Source organism: Corapipo altera, unplaced genomic scaffold (assembly GCF_003945725.1).
Source record: "Corapipo altera isolate COAL_440 unplaced genomic scaffold, ASM394572v1 2b, whole genome shotgun sequence".
In the NCBI taxonomy this organism is placed as follows: Eukaryota; Metazoa; Chordata; class Aves; order Passeriformes; family Pipridae; genus Corapipo; species Corapipo altera.
In genome coordinates, this window is record NW_020884874.1 from 25,115,742 (window position 1) to 25,139,384 (window position 23,643).

General features: G+C 40.2%; 1 protein-coding gene across 1 annotated transcript in view; it reads right to left on the minus strand.

Annotated features, from left to right (window-relative positions):
- Positions 1 to 23,643, minus strand: part of ARID1B (AT-rich interaction domain 1B) — a 323,199-nt gene that overhangs the window by 77,337 nt on the left and 222,219 nt on the right. Inside the window, exons 6-7 of the mRNA XM_027632627.1 lie at positions 20,340 to 20,583; positions 4,239 to 4,328 (exon numbers count right to left, since the gene is read on the minus strand). Of these exons, the coding sequence (XP_027488428.1) occupies positions 4,239 to 4,328; positions 20,340 to 20,583 (334 nt within the window). The remainder of the gene's footprint in view (positions 1 to 4,238; positions 4,329 to 20,339; positions 20,584 to 23,643) is intronic.

The window sequence follows — 23,643 nt, forward strand, 5'->3', positions numbered from 1 at the left end:
CAGCATATCTCAAGGACTAATTAAATCCTCATTACTATCTTCTAATTATTCCAGTGCTCTGGGATTTCACTCAGCAAGTCCCCAATGGTGCATTAGATGAAAAGGGTTAAATAACCTGTGTTGATTTTGAGACTCCAGATCTATTCCAGACCTTTAGCATATCATCAGCACTATCATGAATATTTAACTACGTACCGCTGTGAAAATTATAAGGGGAAAACAATTAAAGATTTTTTAAAAATTAATTCTGACCCATATACATTTGCACTAATAAATAAGGCTTCTTTAAGTATCCCCATTATGAGAGTGCTTGCCAGAGTAATAACGTGAAGTCATTAACTGTTTCCATTAAATTCAATGGTTTTTAGGAACTCCCAATTCACTATTTTAATATAAGACTGAAACCTGACATGTACATACCCAACTGCATAAGCATGAAAAATACTACTTAAAAGCAGGTAAATTTTCTGAGCTTTTTCAAAATTAGGTAAGGAACCATTCATTCCTGCAGGGGGTAAAAGTGCCTATTTCAACATTATTGTGACACATATTCTCCTAACAGTGCTTGAACAGGTGAGTATTTGTATAGGCAGATGGAAATCTCCATTAGTTTACAAAAGTAAGAATGGGAGTATAAGCTAAAGGCCAAGACGAAGGTTTCTTTTTCGTGCAGCAGCTTCAGGAAACTAATTTAGGGTGTTAATTGGGATATGCTGGGTTTCTATTTGATCACTAGAAATAACTTCTAACTCATTGAGCAGTTCTGGCTACTAAGGACATCCTCAAAGTGCAGCTTCCAAAACTCAAACAAGTGAGTAGGTACAGCTGAATATAAGGAACTCAAGAGACTGTGTACCTCAACTATTTGCCGAATGGTCATGACAGCTGTGGTATCATTGCTGCCCCACCTCTGGGCGTGATGCAACAAAAGTTTATAAAAAGCTCTGAGTTCAACAAACACAAAAATTCAACCCCCTACTTTTGATCATATAAAGAAAAGTCTGGAGTAGATATATCAGAAAAAAAGAGCAAAACATGCATCCTCCTTTCCCCCAAAAGCATAGCAAATTTAAATGACTACCTAATTAGTCATGACTACATTGCCATTGTGGTATCCCCAAGTAATGGTAATTGTTGGGATTCAGCAGCAGTTAACACACATGCAGGTAGAGCAGCCGTGGCCACTTCTGCTTTTCCAAGAGATTTCTGATACCAGACCTACACGGCCTGCTCCCTCTATCCCCAGAGCTCTCCAGCTCTGACAGTCCATTATGATGTATGGGACTTACTTCAAGTCCCAGTACTTTTAAAGACACATGAGCTGAGACACAGGTTATGTACATAAAAGTAAATATAATTCCTTGTTACCTAGGTAGACAACATCTGTTTGTAGAACTAAAACCATTTCACTGATTTGGCACCAAACAACAATGGCCAGTTACCAATTCTGGGACAAGAACAGAAGTCCCTAGGATAGCATGCCCCATTTACACTAACCAGGTCCAAATGTCCTACAGCTCGGGCAGGAAATGAAAAATTTTAAAATTATTTTTAAAAAGTAAGCATTTTCATGCTTATTATAGAAAGCATGAAATAAGCTGTATAAAAAGAAAGCTGAAGAGCACAAAAAAGTCCAATCCCCCAAGAAATTTCTATTGCTGTACATATGAACAACAATACCGCTCCTCTCCTTCCACACATAGAGTGTACATGTAAAAATATGCTCACTGCTTCATGCTGCACTGTATGACAGGGAATGTATACTCTCAGGTAGGCAAACATAAAAATCCCTGCTGGGTGCTGAGCAACCATGGAATGCAGGGTAAAATACAGTCAAACACTAAGGTAAGTGTAAACTTAATGGTTCAAGGTAGTGGTTTAGCATCCAAAAGTGCTAAAGCTCAGACTCCACCTGTCAGTCAAGCTTCATGATAGCTGATAAATAGCATTTTTTTCAAGTATTCAGAGTAGAAGATTTTGCTCAAGAAATGAATACTAGTCCTTTGTTTATCCAATTCTCTCTCTAAACAAGGAAAGAAATGCTATACAAAGTGCAAACCCAAACATTACCTTATCGAATGTAGTGTCATTGGGGTTTTTGTTTTCATTTTCATTTATTTTTTTTCTTTTCTTTTTTGGGGAGAAAGTGTATCAGTAAGCCGAGAGTTTAAATTACTGTAACAGATGCCCAAGGATCAGGTGTCCTTAGCAGCAACGATTTTCTGCTCAGGTTTTTATCAGTAAATGACAAGCACCTTCCCTTTGAGCCCACATCATTCCCCCTCCTTCCTTTCTTCAAGTTCAGTGGAAACCAGTTCAAGCAAGCAAAGGAATCAACTAATGTAACAGCCTTTTTAAAAGGTGAAGTTTTCCATTTCAAAGGAGCCTCTAATCAATGACAGTGCACAAAAGGGAATGCACGCATGTTTATGTGCGTATGGCACAGACTTTAGAGAAGCTTTGGGGAATATGTTCTGCAAAATCAATATGACCCAGCTAGTTACAAATTTTGAATCTCTCCCATGAACCAAATGGACTTCTTATACAAGTTGGGTCACAAGATCATGCACATTACACCAGTTTTTGCATATGAAGTGTTCAAAAACTGCAACATTCCCAAAAACATTTTTTCTAAGAAAATACCTACAAATCTCACTGCAGAGAAGAAAAAACAGACTAAATCAATCTGTAAATTTTACTTCTCTCACTGTTATCTACTTGTTTGATTTCCCAGTTATAGCACCTGTCTTCTCTGTTTTACTTCTGAATACCCCTCTGCCTCTCCTGACCATATAATGACCCCCAGTTTTGTTCTACAGCAGAACAGAGAGGTTTGATCTTTCCAGCTCTGTCAGACCTGCATAACTCATCCCCCAAAGCCAGGTGAGGAATACACACTGCAGAAACAATTATTACTGGGTAATATAACATTTTGTGCCAAGACTCAGTTGTGCCAGGAAATGTAAATATCTTTGTGAGATGTTTGGGTCTTTAAAGCCTCCATCTGATCCATTCTTGCTGCCTTGTGACATCTATCGCACAAGGCATCATATACTTGTGTTGGATGCTGAGGCCATTCTTTTTCTCACCAAACATGCACAGTATTCTAAATTTTTTAAAGGGGAAAATAAGTCCCTGCACTAACAACTGAGTATAAAGAATGACTGAAAAGGAAACAAAACAAATGAGCATGGAATTCTGTATTTCATGTTCTCATTAATCAGCAGTCCTGGAGGAGGGGACAATCAGCACAGAAAAATAGCAAAAATTAAGACTCTCTCCTCTTCTTTGTGAGTCCTCTTAGCTCCTCCTGGATGCTATCCCAGAAATTTGTCATTCTGTGAGTTCAACTTGTTTCACTGCGAGAAAACTTCTAGTATTTATGGTATCCCCATATGGTGCTACTTAGGATATTTCTGGAAGCAAGACATTTTAGGAGGGGCATTTCATAAATAACTCCATGTTTATCACAGTTATCATGTGTCTGTTTTGCAAGCCTGTCACTGGCACATGTTAACCACTGCATGGACAGGATGTCCAATTTACAGCAGTTGATTGTATGTACGGTCATGCAACAAAGCTGTGACAACTATCTTCCATGAGCTAGGGAGGAAGGAGGTGAAAGGAAAAAGGCTTAAAAGTTAAAAAAGGTAACATTAATTTAAAAATGCTCTGTTTATTTTCGTGAGCACTTGCTAGGAAGCACCCTTTTAGAACCGTGCTGCTGCCTGCAACGTTTTCCCTTGCAAGATTTCCAAATGTTTGAACCATTTGACCTAAATATTTGATTTCCTTTTATATTTAAAGATATTTTTATCCTAGAACTGGATAGAGGACTATCGTGTCCATGTAAAGATAGAGATGAGAGTTTTAAGAACAGTAGCAAAACTGTAGTGCTCATAGTGAGCACTATTTCTGTATATCTTAATTTCAAGATAGACAACAAGAAGTTGTATTCTCTAAGACATGACTCAAGTATTTACAGAAACTGCCTTTATACCCTGGGCATTCATTATATTTTAAGAAAACCTTGTTTTCAATTATAGTTTGGTAAAACCTGCTATTCCATTGCTCTTTCCCCATAGAAGGAACACCCCCCAAGCCTCTTACAACGAAGACTGTCATTATTTTCCCTGGGAGAAGAAAAGAAATACCAGGAAATCTCACATGGCTAATGTGCATCTGAAAATGAAGGCTGCATTTGACACCGACTAAAAAAGCCCCAACACCTAACAAACCTCGGTCCTGTGGCATTGGTGACTGGCTCAAGGCAGGGTGGGAGCTGGATTCTGACTGGCTGCCAGGAGGCTGCGGTGGCATCTGACTGCCTGTAACACACAGAGAAAAAAGGGAAAACAGACTTGCTTTTAACATTTCAATGCACAAAACCAAGCCTTGCTGCATTTTTCAACCACTCAACATCAAAGAAATTACCAACTGTATAAGGTAAAGGCAGAGCTCAACAGGTCAAACTTTTTTCATATTTTTTTTCTTTTTTTTTTTTGAAACCCATGTAGGAAACATGCACAAACATATTTAGCAACAGGCATGGTGAAATGTTCAATTTTGTATTGAGCGAGTTCCCAACCTCACCAATATGATCCAATTTATAGCTGCAAATCTCCTGACACATATTTCTGTTAGAGAGTTTAACAAAATCCAAGTCTGCTGAACAATAGGGCTCATCCTGCCGAGCCTGAACTGGCCTCCAGCCAGGCAGACATGGACTGCTGCCAACAATATTACCAATGAAAAATTCGGTCAATACAAAAATGACTAATAACAACAGTTTAAAAACTATTTCGATGAATCAGTGGTTTCAATATTGTTTGAATGTCCATGTAGAATATGGGAATAAACAATAATATGTAGGTGCATGTGGTGAAAGTGAAGCATGTTTGAAAGAGATCAGAGAAAAAAGGGGTATCTTATTATTCAAATAAAAGCAAAGGGAAGTTATTTATTAAAATAACTAGCCAGAATAGACAGATCCATTTTTATTACTTCGTTCAAAAGACATCCAGAGAATTCATCCACTGCTGTCTACCCACTCAAACAAGAACAGCACTCACAGTGCTGTCTGTGAGGCTCAGGACACAAAATCTTCCCTTTCAATGTTAATGGATAATAAAGCAGGCTTTTATTGCACTGATGCAAGTCACTCCTCTGGGTCACCATTCAACACCATGTGAAGCAGGGAGGTCAATGCTACCACCCTCCCAATGCCCCAAGGGCCTTGTGCCTAAGAGTCAACTTGTCACAGGAGTAACAATGAGACCTGGAGATCCCCTAGGACTCCTCTTCACTCCTGGTCTGAGACATGCCTACTTGTGACAGCCCAAGAGGCTTGAATACCACCTCAGATTAAGCAGCAAATATATACTTTACGCATTTAGACACTGCAGTGATGAGCACGGTATAAATAGCAGGAGACAGATTTATATCCCTCATCCTCAGAAAGTGTTCAGATTATTTTCCGTTTGAAAGAAATGGAACGAATAAAAACAGAGGCAATAGATTTGTGCCTGCTGAGACTCATTTCCTCCTGCTCAGCAGCTGCCCCTCCGCAGTGCAGGAGCAAGAATCCTGCGGGCAGTCCTGGCGCTGGGAGCTGGGCTGACAGCAGGGCAGCAGGGGCTGCTCTTTAGAGCCATGAAGAGCCCCAAGTTGGACATAAAAGCAGGAAAGCAAATGTGTCTGCTCTGCCCCATCCCCTTCCCATCCTCAAACCAACTGAGTCTCAGCACCAACTCTGAAGAAAAGCCAGACTGATAGAGAACAAAAAGAAAGTCTATAAAATGTGGAGTGTAACCACTGCCTAGGCTATTCAGATGAGGTGCATTTGCACCAAAAACATGACATTCAACATTACCAGGAGCAGCTGTGACAACTGTCTCAGAGATGCAAATGCTGGACTAGAGGCAGAATTGTACCTCTAAAAGACTAAACATGCCACTCAGTGCCTGAGGCTTTGGGATCCATGGCCCATTCACGAACTCTGAGGCATATGACAATAATAATGAAAAAACCCAGACTGTGTTTTGATGTCACTCAAGAGCAGGCTGGGGAGACAGTAAGTGCCTGCATTATAATGAACGCTTTTGGCTTGACAGGAAGTGACTCAAAAACTGTAAACAAACAGCAATTCCATGTGAACACAGGGCACTGCCACTTCCACTGTGTATGCCCCAGGCACTGCTATCAGACAGAATACTTTAAGTAGATTGGAACCATCTAAGATTTTTGCAAACACTTAAAAATATTAATAAAGGCAGGGTAGTCATGACTGCACCACACAGCCCTCAGCAGGGTCCCCCTTTAGGTGGAGGCTTGACAACTTTGAGAGATGCTATAGTGCATAAAATAACTATGCTAGGCAACATATTTTGCATATTATAGATGGTCTCTATTTTTTACAAGGATAATAACATCAGTTCTCTGTCAGGAACCTTATCCTGCACAGGCAGATGTGCAAGCACAAACCAGGAAAGTCAAAGCCCAGAACCGTATATGTACAACACGATGCGGTTTTATCTGCATCCTCAGTCAATACAGACTCCAGAGTTTTGCAAATTTACTGAGATTATTAGCCTCTGCAAACACTAATGCTATTTTATCAGTACACTTTTTTACATTTACTTCTGTTTTTCTCCTGTATTCAACAAGCTTTAAAGCAAATTTTTTGCTTCACAAAGGAAAACTACTTCATAAACATACTCTAACAACGAACTTTCAGGAGAAGTATCTGCTATGCTAATTATCAGTGGGTACTACAGATTATCCAGATGCTGGACATCAAGGTATTGCATCAAAATGTTTTCAGTCAAACTGCCATTTTATTCTTAGAAGCGATCTGAAAGGTAAAAGGAGGCTAAGCACCCAAATACCTTTGAAGACTTGAACTGAACTCTTAATTTAGGTATCTAACTCCTATTGATTGGAAGCTGATGACAGGACTTTAAAAACCTTTGAAGATCCTGTCTGCCATGCTTTTTAAGTTTCTTTGTCATGAAAAGAAATGACCTTAAAGATTTTCCATTTCTTTCCTTTAAATTATAGTAATCCTTCTCTCTTTCAACCAGTATTGCAGTTGTGATTCTTGGAAGACGCTTTAAATAATACATTAACAGACTTTTGTATTTTATTAGGGAAGGGAAACTTCGACAAAAGAAAAACAACCTCTGTTCTTTTTTAACATAAATTCTACAGCTATTTAAGAGAAAAAAAAAATCCAATAACTTTTTTTCACCGACAGACTACTGCCTCTTTTGAGCCAATGATACACAGATGGAAGTTTAAACAGGGATGACCTTTTCCCATGTTTTTGTACAGCACTATTGCCACATTGGTGAGATACTCCACCTGCCAAAACTTATCCAAAGTGAATACTATGGATGTTTCACAATATTTTTATTATGCAAAATCACAGAAAATGCAATAATGTGCATCAAGAGGATAGAAGCTGCCACACTATTTCATTCCCCTTTATTTAAAAGACCAAAACACTGTTCAAATATATATAGCTATCTAGTAAAATTAGTTGTTAAAGCTACCAAAACCAGTAGTCTATGTAATATAGTGTCTGCTACTAAAAAAAACCCAACGGTCAGCTGAAGAGGTAAGAAAATTTTAAAATGCTTAATAACATATTTGTAAGCTGGTTTTCTATTTCTTAAATTATGTGAACTGCTTTTAAACATTTTGCACTTTGAAAATCTACACTTCAAATTGAGTCAGGAGAGACTGCACAGCACCTTTGGAAGAAAGGGACTGACAAAAGTACTAAACAGTGATTACATTATGACTACAGCCATGCAGTTAAACTGTAAAAGGTAAATTCCTCAGAGCCAACAAAGCAAGCAAGAGCAGACCTTTGATATACTGCTGAGGAGGGGTCCTTACAGTCAATTACAGTCCACATCAGTAATATTTTGAAACAAGCTGAGGGGTCTCTGCTCCCACCACTGTAATGACACTGGAGGATGCTCAGCTGCAATACCCTGTACCAGCTGCATAGTACCTCACAGAACTATGCCTGAACAATTGAATCAAGAAAGCACTTCAGTGCTAACAGGTTCTCTCTGGGAAATTACTAGTTAAGGGGGGAAGGAGGGATATCAGCACAGGAATTTTAAGGTGTGTGAGGAACTGGGAAACAGGAGGGTGGGAGACTGATCATAGCCTGTGTTAAAAGGGGAACACTAGGCTGAAGTAAAGGCAGAAGTTAAAGATCTTGTAGCTTGTCTTTGGGACAATTCCCAATATAATTTAGGAATTAAGAGCTAGAATTGGATATAATGATATTGGCTGATCACAAAGTAGGGAATTTTAGTCAATACAAAAGATTATAAGAATACTGCCTAAGAAACCCTTTGGATCACCTTTCGGGTTGGAGTATCAAAACCGCAAACATTTATATTCACAGAAACAGGCCTTTTGTAATGGAAGAGCTGTAGGTTATAAGGTAGAAATGGGAGAAGAAAAGGAAAGAAAAATCTGACCGTATTTTTTGACCTAAAATGGTTGTAACTTACGAACAGTTGTAACTAACCATTTGACGTGCCACCAAAAGAAACAAATTTATTACTAGGATGAATTAGGAGGACTGTTTCCAGTAGAGGTAAGACAACACAACATCCCTGCTGATGTGTTAATGGTGAGCCTTCACACAGAAAAACGCAGAAAGTCTAAAAGTTAGCTGGAATGGGAACCATCTACCAGCATGACATAACAGGAGGCTCAAAGAGCAAGTATTATTTAGTATTACAAAAATTAAAGCTGTGATTTTGTGACTTCTTTCTAAAAATACATTTGCAGCTAAATACCAAGGAGGAAAAAGATGATGTGTAGGATGATAATCAAACCATTACTGGAATTTGAAACAACTTCCTTTTAGGAATAATGAGGTCCTGAAAATCTAGTGATTAAGATGAAATCTGATAAAATAATGGGATAATCATCACACACTAGATGTGACAGTAAAGGTTTACACACCAGAAGGGACATTCTGGGTCTCAGATCCCTACATCAGAAATGAAAGAACATAAGTAGGCTTCTGTATGGGAGTGTTTCAAATGAGCTTTTCAGGAAATTTAAAGTGAGGCAAAATGACCTCAAAGGAAAGAAATTTTTCTATGGGTAGCGTAAAGCACAACTGGTCATGTGTTTTGTGTTATCTCTTCATCTCACAAAGCCTATGACCCCTTAAGAATAAAGACGATTTTCTTCCTTAATTTATTCATTGTAGCCAAGCTTCCTGTTGTATCAACAGCATTTTTTAAATGACTTATTCATTCCAGTAAAAACCAGGGGCTGTCTGCATATCCTCTCAAATTAAGACACAGAAAATATTAAAACTTCCTCATATCTATGCAGTAATCTGAGTGCAGATGTTTTAAAAGGCCTGAGACATGAGGACCCTTTCAGATACAGCAGCTGTGGCTGTGCTGGGATACAGAGAGTCAAGTACACTCAGACTAAACCTTCTGGCTTTGCTCAGTGCCACACTGAGTAGGAAGTGAAATAATTGTTAGTACTGCCTGCACTGACAATGGGCTTGGTGTCAAGGGGCAGGAAAGCATATATATTGCCCTCCAGGGCCAAAGCTCATTTTGCTCCAGAGGGGAAGGGAAAGCAGCAGCAGACACTGCCAGGAGGGTGTTTCATCCATGCCCCATCCAGAAGTCACCTCTGCATTTGGATCAAAGTTAAGCACTTTCTCCTGAGATTTTGGAAACAAGCCCAAAGCAAGCTGTCAGTGGGAATCTTCAAAAAGCTGCGACTCACCTGGATAATGAGTGGCTTTCCAGTAGGTTATAGCAAGCACCTGTCTGCCTCAGGACTATTCCTCTCCGACAAATTCCGAAATCCCGCTCCAAACTGTGAAAGCACTAGAGCTCTTCAAAATTAAGGATGCACCATTTATTTATTTGTATAAGTGAAGACATAAGTCAGTTTAAATCTAGGAATCACTGCTTTTCTATCCTCAGTAAAACCCACTCCAGACTTGTAATATCACTTTACAGTTATGAGAAGTTTCATTTGGAGGAATGAAATTCTTTCTGCTTTCACCTCTGCCTAACTCCCCATCCATTTAATGCATTATTTTCATTAAGCTTGGGAGAATTTCCAGCCCAGTGTATTTCTGCTGGAGGCCAATCCAGCATGGCGCAGCCCAGGATAGCAACCAGTTAAATCTTTTCTAATCCCTGCATTCAGAAATGGTGGCTCACAGCAGCTGGCACACAGAAACTGAATAGAGCAGGCAAGCTCGTATTTCTCTCACCAGGGCAAATTAATAAAAACAAAACCTGATTTCTCCTTCTCGTTTTCCTATTCTTCCTGCTCCCCAATATTTTTCCTCTTTCAAATAGTTTTTTTTTATTTCGTTTGAGAAGCCTAATGTTTGGCTGTCTTCTGAAGAAACGGGCACAGTGACAGATGAAAGGCCGTATTCATCGCCTAATTCAGAATAGGAAAAAAACGACTGCTGTGCATTTAAGATTCTAACAACCTTGCAATTTTGTAGAGCCGTTTTCCCTAACCCGTTCTTTTGAAGAAATCTGCTTTTATTCTGTTAATAACTAACCACAGTTGCAGCAGCATGGATCCGATTAGCAGTTCTTACGCTACAAAGGGTGGGGGGGGAAGGCTGTGAACAGGGTTGCCAATTTGTCCACTTGGGTCCCCAGGAGAAAGATTAGATGAGGTGCTTGCTTCTTTCTTCCCCACTCGCTTGCTGCTCTGCACTAGACAGACTTCTTCAAAGCTCAGCCACTGACTTAATTTCTTTTTTTCCCCCTCTAAAGTCTCGTTTAACCACCCCTCTACACATTTTGCACTCTGTGTCACCACGTCCCTCCAAAGAGACGGCGTGAATTGGTATGAGAGGGGTTGGGAGAGGCTGTGGCCGCAGCTTGCCAGCACCATCTCTCACACCTCTATGGGGCCTCTGAATTGCTTTTAGATTTTGTAAATTATATTTTCTTAAATTTCTGCAAACCGCTGGGAAAGTGTCTATGTTCTTTAGGGAATGATCCAAACCCTGTAATCATACTGTGTTTTCTTCACTCTGTCCTTTTAAGCCTTCCATAAAAATGGCAGTTTTGCTTGCATTTAGACTGAAGTAGGAGATTGCAAAGCGTTGTATGGATTTAGTAATCCGTAATTACTTGGGACGCGTCATTACATGTTTGTTAATGCGAAAAGCATATACTTCAGCTAGTGAAAAACCATTCTCAATTTCTTTATGTCAATTAACCAGAATATGAAATTGTAACTGATGCAAGTGCTAAATATCTAAAAGCTCCTAACAAAGCAGACAGTAGTACTTCTTTCTTACATTTGGCTCATTTCTTCCTTCCAGAAACGAAACCTACCCTGCCATACACCTGAAACTTAAAACTACAGAATTCCACTCAGGGATTTAATCCAAGTTCCAAAAGGAAGAATTTTTCATTAGCAATGCTCATTCTCTAGACTACATGTATAACTATGAGGAGATTTTTTTTCTCTAAGCTGTTCCTCATGGTGTCAACTGAATTAAAGAGCCCAAGAAGCACAACAGATGTAGGAGACATACACTTCTAATATTTGCCACCTAATAAAAATCTTAATTCCTAACTTTAACATTGCCAAATCCTAAACAAACTGTATATAAATTTTCATTTGTGATATCTGCAGTGTAAATACATGCAGAAAAGAATGGGTGAATGTGAACTGAAATTCCTGTTTCTTATCTGTATTTCTCTTCCCTTGATCCAGCTACATGTAAGAATTTCTCAGAATAAGTATTCATCATCAAGCAGCATTAACTCGGAAGACCATCAATGATGGAGTTTGAGTCCTCCCTGCTCTTCCCGGCTCTCTCAGGTTTAGCAAGCAGGTGGACACTGGAGCAGCACTATGTGGCAATGAACTATTTAGCTAGTCCTGCCTGTTACTCCTCATACTACGTCATTGCCTGTGATTAACGAGTGTTTTAGCAGCAAAGTGTATGTGCTCTCACTAATACTACCCTCAAAACGAACAAACTCTTAGCTAATCTAGTTTTTCTTATTGCATTATATTGCAAATTACACAGCCCTGTTCTAAACGGTTCTCAGGGACAGGGGAGAAAAGGGCAAATTGAATGCATAAAGGACAAAAGCACCTTGTGGCAAACCTGCTTCCAAAAACCATTTGGTGGATCTGATCTCCCTAGAAGACAAGATCTATCATGCCATATTTCATCTTGCCCGACAACGATAAGCTCCAAAGACTGGTGCATAAGCGAAGTAATTCTTCATGTATTTTTAATCAACCGAGAACTTTCATCTGGCGAGCTCCCTCTACAAGGTCACACGCACCACGCGCAGCCACGTGCGTCTCAGGCAGTTTGCAAACACCAAGTCCTATGTCAGTTTCTGTTTGGAAGGGGGAGTATCAACATTAGCAACCCCTGGTTATATCATTTATAAACATGCAGATGTGGATTATTAAAGATTAATGCATTTTGGGATTGGTGTCGGCATTCCGTTTGTCTCACGCCGAAACCAATTCTGTTCTTCATTAGTCAACGACAACCTACATCACCCTGTTGTGGAAGAGAAATCAAAGGTGCAAGCATGAATTGAGAATAAGTGATGAAACTGATTACTAAGAAACTTAACGGCTGTAATCAATCAACACATCACAACAATTTGAGTCCACTGTTATCTGGAAATGGGGAACAAACAGAAAAGCTTGCCAACTGAGTGAATTGTTCTTTTGTGTTTGCTTTCTAAAAACCCACTTTGCAATTTGACTTCCATATCTACCTACAGAGCGATGCTGCCAAAGGGATGCTCAAATCTTTCAAGCTGCAGCTCAACCTGCATGAATTTTGTCCCTAAGAAGGAGAAAGGATACCTTGTTTTTCATTCATTTTTAAAAAAAATATTATTTGGAGGTAGTGAAAATGCTCTTCTTTTGAAGCTAAGTGGTTGTTTTCTAGCTGGGATAGAATTAATTCAAGTCATATTTTTAATTGTTCAGATTCCTTGTTCTAAGGAGGGACACACCACGTATCCGTCTAGCCAAGTGTGACACTAACTATGAAGCATGAAGGCTGCTTTAAATATCTCTAACGGCAGTGATACATAGTCCATTGAAAAACTGAAAACTGCAACAGCCTATCCCATCACAGAAACCAAACCAAATACGACATTTACGCTCTATTTTATCTAGGTATAACAACCATCTGTCAACAACAACAAAAACACACTGATAGAGATGTGAGAGACTTTTCCCATTTGCTCATCAATCACTGCTTAGTATTGCAAGGGACGACTGAAAGACAACCTTTTCACTTATGACAAAACACAAATTAATGCCCTATTTGCCAACACAGAGACAATCCATGTTTGTGTAGCCAAGTAGTGACAGAGTAAAAAAAACCCCAAATATTCAAAAACAAGTACACATTGCTTTAATTTTCTTGACAAAAACATATGTGGGTTGAGCAAAAAGTTAGAAAGAAATGAAAAGGTTAATGATCAAATGTAAACAATAATTGTCCAAGGATGGCCTTAAAGCATACATCTGAAACTAACAACAAACATACCTGTAAAATCTTGGTGGCTGTGTTTAAGTATATTTGAATTTTATTATGTGAAGCAGAGCACATGCATAATTATGCAAATATTTTAATTGGATTTCAACAGCCCTCATACTCTAGATGGATTTAAACCAGCACGGTGCTACCAATGACTCACAGAGCTACAAGAAGTGGCCTGTCATATGCATACTGCCACAGTGTCCACAGCAGCAGATGCCCTGCCATGCTGGCTGCTCGGCTATTGCCAGGATGATGAAAACAGGCCTGGCAGGAATCAACAAAGAGGACACACCAGATATGGGGCAGAGCGCAGCTATGGGGATGTAAGCACCACTGATTTGGCCATCTGTTGGAGGTTTACACGAAGCCTTTATAAGGTGTTGGACAACTCTCAGTGCTGTGCCCCCCAGACCCCTCAGGAGGTTCAGTGCACGTGGCAGAAATGTTTGTCTCTGGCTTACACAGAGATATAAACACTTATACACCAGATATGAAGCAACTGAAACTACTTAAAACTAAAGCCCGTAAACGAACCCTAAAAAATAACCACCACGGGGCATGCTGGTTTTGGTGATTTACTGGTTTTCTATCTGATGCTTAACTTTGGGCCAGTAAAAAACAGTAGGTTGATGGTGCCGGAATAAGAAACTCTCTGTCATCAGGAAAACCTAACAGGAAGAACTTGAACAGCATGTCTCTGTCTCCTGCACCTGTTCTGGGAAAACCACCTCTGCAGAGAAGGACACCTCCTTGATCTCTGTGGCCAGACTGCAAGTGGGATAGGAGTGCCTTTTGTAGTATCGGCTCTCCTCATGAAACTAAACTGAGACGATTTAGTTAATTCATGAAGGCTTGAGACAACCAATTATTCATCAGTTCTGACCTGGGCTGAATTCTAACTGGTATCATGGGTTAGATGCTCCCATGCTAGAAGCAATGCCTTGAGTTAGAGCACCTTATAAATATGCTTATTTTTTTCATCCTTTGAAAACATAGAAAAACTCTAAATATTGTTCAAACCATTCAAAAGAAAGGGTTTTAAACTACGACTATGTGAAACATTCACATATTTCATTTGTAAGCATTCTAGATTTCCAAAACTGCTGAATAGATGTTCTGTGCACTAGCAGTGATTAAGAACATAGCTACGTCAATGGCATTTTGTGTTTTGTTTTTTCTGGTCTGGATGCCAATGAACAGCATGCATCTTCCTTGCAACAAGCTGTTGCAAGATTTTTGCCTCCGGAGAAGCCAGGGGGGAAACATTGATAGATGTGTTAAAATAATCTTTCTAGACAGGGGTATCATATCCATTTCACAAGGATATAATTCCCTCTGTGGTTTTTCAATTATTTTAGGATATCTAAAACTTCAACAAGAACATAGTATTACAAATACACAGAATCACAGAATTGTTTGAGTTGGGAGGAACCTTAAAGTTCATCTAGTTCCAACTCCCCTGTCACAGGCAGGGATACCTTCCACTAGACCAGGTTGCTCAAAGCCCCATCCAACTCGGCCTGGAACAGTTCCAGGGATGGGGTATCCACAGCTTCTCTGGGCAACCTGTTCCAGTGCCTCACTATTCTCACAGTGAAGAATTTCTTCTCAAAATCTAATCTAAACCTACTCTCAGTTTAAAGCCATTCCCCCCTCTCCTATGACTACATGTCCTTTTAAACAGTTCCTCTCCAGACTTGCTGTAAGCCCCCTTTAAGTACTGTAAGGCTGCTATAAGGTCTCCCTGGAGCCTGCTCTTCTCCAGGCTAAGCAGCCCCAGCTCTCTCACACTATCTTCATAGGAGAGGTGCTGCAGCTCTCTGATCATTTTCGTGGCCCTCCTCTGGACCCGCTCCAACATAGCTTCTTCTTGTGTTGTAGTCCCCAGCACTGGATGCAGCACTCCAGGTGGGATCTCACCAGAGCAAAGCAGAGGGGAAGAAGCACCGTCCTTGACCTGCTGGTTGTGCCTCTTTTGATGCAGCCCAGGATACAGCTGGCTCTCTGGGCTGCAATGCACATTGCTGAGTCTTGCTGAGCTTCTCATCCACCAATACCAAGTCCTCCCCAGGGCCAGTCCTGATTCATTCTCTGCTCAGCCTGTACTTGTGCTTGTGATTGCCCCGACTCAGGTGCAGGACCCTGTACTTTGCCTTGTTGATGTTCATGAGGTTCACACAGGCCCACCTCTAAAGCCTGCCCAGGTCCCTCTGGATAGTATCCCTTCCTTCCAGCATACTGAACCAACACACAGCTTGGTGTCATTGGCAAACTCACTAAAGGTGCACTCGATCCCACTCTCCATGTCACCAACAAAGACATTAAACAGTGTTTATCACTTTCATATGGTAGTCCTGTCTCCCTCAAACAATGTTTAAAAGGTGTCTGTGACATATAATATTAGAGTAGTGGTGGTTCATGGGGTAAGTATGTGGGATAGCTCAATCTCAAGGAAAAGATTTTTCCAAATTCTTGTTTAAAACAAGATCTGTCCTATTGGCCTGTGTTACTGTAGCAACTTCTGGAAACAGTTCAAGTCTTAGGCCTCCCTTTTTATAAGGCTTGAAAGAAAGCATCACTCCTCTTCAGATTTTTGCAGTATTATGTCCCTTTGGACTATGATTGACTATTGCTCATGTTTTTCTTCTCTCAGCATTTAAATCACTCTAATCTAGCCACACACTGACTAACATTCACACCAAGGCAAGAATTCCTGTTACCGTTCTCTCTGAGTATCCCATTCCCATTCTTGCTTCTTTTTTTGCCTGGAGTGCTGGCTGTAATGATGTAATTCTGACAGGTCCTGGAATTCAAGACATCTAGCTGATCAACACAGGTGTGGAAGACCTCCAGGTTTGCAGAAAGTAGAGCTGAACACTGAATGGAACACATCTGTTGACTCATGTAATTATCAGAATTAAAAATTCAGGGTATTTTTAATCAGAAGAGGGTACTGACCACTCGTTAGCATAAATTAAGAAGACTAGCAATAACATTCCCAAGCCTGAGTATCCACAAATGGATTTCTTTATGAAAAGTATAACTTCATCCGTATCCTCAGTGAAAGAAGATATCAATCGTAATAAAAACAACAATGTAGTTGACATTTAAGAGAGTGAAATTAAGGTTGTTTCTTCAGAAAGTAAATGTAACATTAAAAGCACAAGTCAAAATACTAATCTCTGTGAAGAAAATATATTTACATATTTCTAAAGGCAGTATTTGCTATTCATTCTTAGTATAGCACACCCTTCTCTTCTATACAGGTAAAAATCACTGTAGGGGTTTAAAAATAATAGAATCTATTAACTTGTACAAAATGTGCTTGTCCATCATGGGTTAAAGGATTCCTGGCCTATCAGCAATCTTCCACAGAACTCTTAATATTAAAAATTTTTGCTGCTTACACCGCAAGGGAGAAAGAGCTGACAAAAGCCTTTGGCCAGTGAGATCAAAATTGGGGATGGGGGGAGAAAGGAGAGCTTAGCTTATTTACATTTTTGCTTTGTTAGTAAACTGGAATGGTTGGAGCAGGAGGGAAAAGAAAAAAAAAAGAGAAAAGTGAAATTAACAGCCACTAAATCTTCTGGCAACAGCAGTGCATTTTGATGATGTGCTGCATCAGCTTCCACTAATGGTTTAGGGTTGAATCAGGCAGTTCAAGACCCAAAGCAGTGCAGGGCATCTCGGCACATTCTCTGGAAGACCATGTACCCTAATTATAAAGAGGGTTACAAAATAAAGGGATGAGGATTTCTGACAAAGCAGAATAATGATCTACTTAACAGGAAATCACAATGTCATTTTAAATCAGTAAAAACCATAGAAGAGTATGATTTCAGCTCTTATGAAATGAACGCGTGTCTGAACAAGAAATGTTACCATTTTTAGAGAAAACTACCTTTCTGAACAAAAGCCATCCAAGTTGCTTTTTCTGCTCTTAGGACTTAATCACCCCAATCTATTCCAGTAATGCAAATGGAAACAAAGGCTGTATATGTGTGGGCCACTTAAACAAAATATCCATCCAGTATTTCAGAGAGCACAGGAAGGAAATGCCCACTGAGCTAGGGACGTGCCAATGTCAGTGCTGCCTGTGCCAGGCTGTTCCTGTGAAATTTGTGGTGTGCGGCAGAAAGCAATGAGGGGTGGCAGGGTTGCGGTGGGGTGCAGAGACATCTTAAACAGGCAGTAGAAGAGAATCAGCCGTTTGAGAGGTTTAATAGGGGGCTGTTTGTTTGTCTGCCCTTTTGATGTTAAATTAGTCTTCAATTTTGTTGCAAGGAAGGAGGCATCGGGAAAAGGATGTTTCTCTTCCAGTAAACCCTGGGAAAGCAACACCTTTCTTTTAACGGCCTTCCCACCAAGAACCCCCTGCAACATTTTGGCTTTCCCTAGCCATAGCTATCAGCAACACAACAGCTGCTCATTTTACAATGACTTGCTGGAGAGAGAATGATTGAAAGAGCCAATCTATGTCACATTGAGAAGCTGTGGCACAACATTGCAGGAGGTAATAGGAGAGGAATGAGGTCAGAGCAAACAAGGGTAGGGTGAGAACGGAGAGGAAAATAGCAGTGAACAAAATTATTAAAGGCAAGGTGCTGTAGTACACAATCTATGTTTAAAAACGGTCACAACCTGAACACTGCAAACAGCCACAGAAATGCAAACAAGTTCTGTGCTACTTTTTCATAGGGTCTCATGAATTTGGCTGATGACAAAAGCTACCAAAGTCCTCATGATGGAGCACAATGATGGGAGCACAGGTGAAAGTACAGTCTAATTCATACAGCTTGAAAGCCCCAACACCCAGTGGCACGCCACTAATCACAGGGTTTTAAACAGCAGCCTTAGTAGTGTCATTTTGTAGCTTGAGAAACGCAGCACCAGCATCAGCAGTGATGCTACCGCAGCTGTCCGTCTCCTCTCCAGAGAGCTCCGCGTTAGCTCATGCCTGGGAGTTCACCTTTAGCAGAAGAGCTGCAAAGACCAAGAGCTGGTCTATGACAGGGAAACAGTGGCAGGCGATTTTGATTTAGCGCCATTCATAAAAATCCTCCCTCAGAAAGAACCGGTTTTGTGTTTCCGCAGCAGACTAGAAAACCACTGTGCAAAATGGTGGAACAGTCTGTATGAAGAGGCAATGCTTTTCACTAGGAGAGTTACAAAAATGAGCTTTTGGGGCTCAGCTGAAATGATGAAGTGGCTCTGACCCTGACCTCTGAGCCCACATCCCTTCTATTTTTACCCCATAGGGATCAATTGGTTTCATAAAAGTTATTACTTTCCCCTACTTATTTCCCATTGTCTTATTCCCATCCTTACCTATCACGTCTACAAGAAAGATATTTTCAACGTCTCAACATTCTTTTCCTATTCAGCAGTCAGGCTGCTAAAATGACAATCCATTTACTTGCCTGAATCTGACTGTGGGAAAATGTCACCTTTCCAGGTGGACTACCTGGCTTCACTCAACAACAGAGATTGATTTCTGCACCATATACTTGGAACTACCTTGCAAATACAAAGCTACCACACTGCATATAAAGCAAATACTCTAGTCCTGACTCTGTCCCCATTATTCCTGCTCCACCTGAGAATGTGCTGCCAGTCAGAGTAGTTGGAGACAGAAGAAATAACTGCAGGGTATGCACAGAGTATCAGGGCTTGACATGCTCAGGCCACACTTGGCATGCAACATTCCTGTGTGTACTGAGCTTACTTCCCTTGGCTTATCTAGTTTAAACTCTGTATACAAACAGGCACAAACATTTTACACAGATACCTTTGTATCGAATACCAAAACACACACTACTCACTGAATTTTAATCTACACTTGGTTTACAGCAACATTCAAGTCATCTAATGAAAAGGCACCACTGCTTTTGTTTCTTTTAACTGAGCTCCATGTTTATTATTTTGTGGTTTTGTCAGCAACTGATGTTATCCCTAGGGTAATGTCAGCACTCTCGTACTCTTAGGAATTCCCCTAGTATTCACAATGTCAGAAAATAATAAAAAACTTGAGCATCAAAAAGAGAATAAACTCATCTGAAACACCAAATACACATTGTTGCCTGAATTCCTACAAGTAACATGCCAGATGGGTAAGAACTGGAATTAATGAATGCAATTATTTTTCTTCTGGGTATCTTAACAGATTTCCACAAATTTCTGAATGTACATGAATGTTGCACAAGAGAGCGAGTGGCAAGCATGCCACTGGTATTCCAGTTATTAGTGGTGGGGTTGAATTCCTAGTAACTTGCTAACCTTTGCAAATATTAAGAAATATCTCCTATAATATTCTGTATTCATGTCCAAAATTACACTGTTGCAATATGGGATTGGAAAATCTCCACCTTGTCCTGCAGGTCTGTAACCCCCATACAAAAGCTCAAGAGTCAAACCCAACAAAAATACACAGTTAGAACTGAAAAAGGACTCTGTAAATAATAGAGAGAAATCTGTGACAGATGACACACAAACCAAATACAAAAACTACAACCAAGTATTCATACTTGTTGATGATAAAAACATTTATCAAACAGTTACGTGGAGTCAAGTTCAGAACTTTGAGCACTCTGAGGGCTTGGCAGCCGAAGCTTAGATGGAATTTACTCCTGTATTTTTTTTCAGAAAAGTGCCCTAAAAATGCAGGATTCTCGGAAAATAAGTTAACTTGGAATACAGGAGTATTTATTTATGTATTTAATGAACCTATTTATTGGTTTAATTTTGTTTGTTGGAACAAACTTACCTGGAATACTTGCTGGAGAAATAGGACCAGATCTTGACTGGTTGCTTCCAACGGGTGAGCCTACGGGGGAAGGCGAAGGGCCCCCGGGGATGCCAGAGAGATGTGGAGAAGCATGAGGGGAGAACGGAGACTGTGCAGGGTTGCTCTGCTCCCCTTGGCTGCTTGTAGAACCTGACGCACTAACAGCTGAGCTCAGGGTTGCTTCAGTTCCAGTCGGCAAATCGTCAATTGATCCAGACAAATCCTGAGGAAAAAGGAAAAAAGAACATAAGTGGTTGCATGAACTAATACTCAAGGCCACAGGACTCAAGACTGGCATGGCAATGAGGTCCATTCGTTTACTTATTGCAGCAGATAACTGAGAGGTTGTCTTTAATGTTGGTTCATGTAGTTAAATGATGGCAGGAAACAAGGATAGTATGCACAGTTCTCCACTTAATCTCTATTTCTTTTGAGAAAAAGAACAAGCAAGGGCAACAGATGAATTGGAACCCAATTCACTCAGCATTGAATTTAACCTTTTCTATCTGGATTAAGCTTTCAAAATTAATCCCACAAATTCTGCCTGAGCATACCAAAACTAATGAAAATGATACATCAGTTTCACTTTAACACAGTATTTAATTTTGTGGTTTGCTACCGTTACAATCACAGCTTATACACTTCACTCTAAGCCATTATCACATTGAGAGAAGGGTGTAAAATACGCAGCCCTTCTAACACTCCCATGCAGCTCCTTCGCAGAGACATGATAAGAGGCCCTGTCCTCAGCAGCAGGACTGGACCTGCTGGCCATCAAGGAGCAATGAAGGCTGCTTCTACAGGTCCATCAAATACCAGTGTACAGCTCACAGTTTCTCTTCAATTTCATCTGAATACACTGCTAAACAGTTACTCCATTTCAGTTCATAACTGTTGCATTTTCAATAAGGAATTTCCTTTGTAGGTCACAGTACAACTGAATTCTAACTACGAACTACTGGACATACTCCCTGAAGCTGTAACACTTGGAGTTATACTGGTCTCTGAATCTGTGGGAGTACTTTGTTTTTTTAAATAATTTTAAGATCAGATATGAAAAACCAACAATGCTGTGACAAAGCAAGCACATGCTCCCCAAATGTCAGGAAAAATGTTAATTCCTAAGTATCACAGAAAGAGCTCATACAAACTGAGAGGTGCCAATAGCTGTGCTTCTGTAGCTATTGGCAAGGCACAAATTAAGGAGCATGTTACTATTTCTATTAGCAATTTAAAGCACAAACAAGAGACAGAGAGCTACCTCACATATAAAACAGGTCATTAAATGACCTCTGAGGCTTCCAATAACTGGGATGACAGTGTGCTACTTTGGCTGATATGGACTTCACTTGTTTGGCTCAAAGAAGTGGTTGCACCATAGACAACAGGACCCTTTGTCCAAGTAGCATAAAAAGAACTGGGCTTTGCCTGAGCAAAAAGCTCAGGAAGCAAAGTCTTAGTGCTGCCTAATTTTCACAACAAAAAATAAAGTTTTTTAGAAGTGACAGAACATGGATGAAATGCACGTGGTGTACTTTGAGTTAGAGTCCTGCCTGATGATGACTACCTCCATTAGGAGGGAGGCTCACGGCCAGTCTGCCACAACAGACAGACATACTCTTCCAAGGCACGGGAAGAGAAGGATTAAGGGTTTAAGCACTGATAACACTCATTAGAAGTCACCTAGAATACTACATGTTATTCCTCCTTGTCCATTAAGTTAGTAAATATGGCCTACCTGACTTAGCTCTCTGCAGGACATCTTGCAGACCTTATTTCCAATGAATTTCCACAAACACTTCGAGAACAACTCTCCTCCCCACAGTTAAATTTTGCTTTTTCTGATGAGCATGAAATTGTACATGTATTTCATTAGGCACAAGAAATGCAAAAATTAAATCTGAAACTTCGGTCTATGTGTGGAAGCCGTATTCACTCGAGAGTACACTTCCAAATCCCTACAAATGGAAATTTAATTGTGAAATGGGCAATATACTATTTTCATTATTTCTTTTTTGAAACTATTAACTGTAGAAAATGTAAACAAGAAATAACACTACTTGGTACTGTGTACAGCATCACTAGACATTTTTCATAGTAGAATGTATCTGGCAAACAGGTAAGCAATTACTGCTTTTCCATAGATAATATGGTATTCTTCTAAATGGAATCAAATCGCTGCTGTCGTGATGTGTAACAAATGCTGCAGGAAGTGCTGATAAAACAAATGCTGCTAAAAAGCACATAATAAACCCCTGAAAACTGAAGGTAGCAGAATAGAGCCTATTCTAAAGGAATAAAAATTCTGTTTAAAAAACCAGATAGGCACCCAACTGATAGAAGATATAGAAAACACACGGGTTAACATTTAGAGTAACAAAGATTTTAAAAGGATGTGGAGTAAAGCCTTCATTTGTTTCAGCAAGAAACTTCTGGTACTTCAAGGTACTTCAAAAAATGAATTTGCCAGGATAATGAAAAAGCCATGAAGCAGCACTGTCCATGATGAAATTATCTGCTGTTCCCAGACTAAGGCAAAACTCGGGGACAGGAATGAAATTCACTTTCCCCATCAGGTTGCTGATGTTCTCCAGCCTCCTGCAAGGGTGAAGCGACTGATGAGTTCCAGGCATTTCCTCAAGTGCCTACCTTTCAGGGACTTCCTCATCCACCTGATGCAACTCCTTCACAAAAGTGGAAAAGAAAGAGAAAAACTTGCATGACACCAGCCTATTTAAAGAGTGAAGTCATGCCACCCTCCGCAGCGCAGGCTGAGGGAGCACACTGGCAGGCTCAGCACACCCCCAGAGCCTTGTGTAAGTACTGGGATTTCCTCCTAGGAATAGGGAACTTCACAATCAGCTCATCTGCTGAGTATGCTATGGTAGTGTTCACTCATCAGACCCATCAGAAAAGCCAAGAATGAGGTTGCTCTCAGGATGGTATGAAAGGTTGTTGCCTCTCTGGAAGCCTGGGTTGTGCTATACAACCTCCTACCTTGTATTACAGTGGGCAAAAAGAGAAATATCAGCTGTCCTGCACAGAGTGGTTTTTTGGTTTGGGTTGGGGTTTTTTTGGTTGGGCTTTTGGGTTTTTTTCCTTACATGCACTTTGAGGCCTCACTTAGTCTTCTGATGTAGAAAGCTTGAGTAGGCGAGCAACTGGGAAACTTCCAGCATACAAAGGCTTTAGAAACACCTCTGTTATCCATAAAAACTAATTAGGAAATTAAAGAGAAGCAGAAGAAAGACTTTATGTGAAGCACCCGGACAGAAAGAGCAGA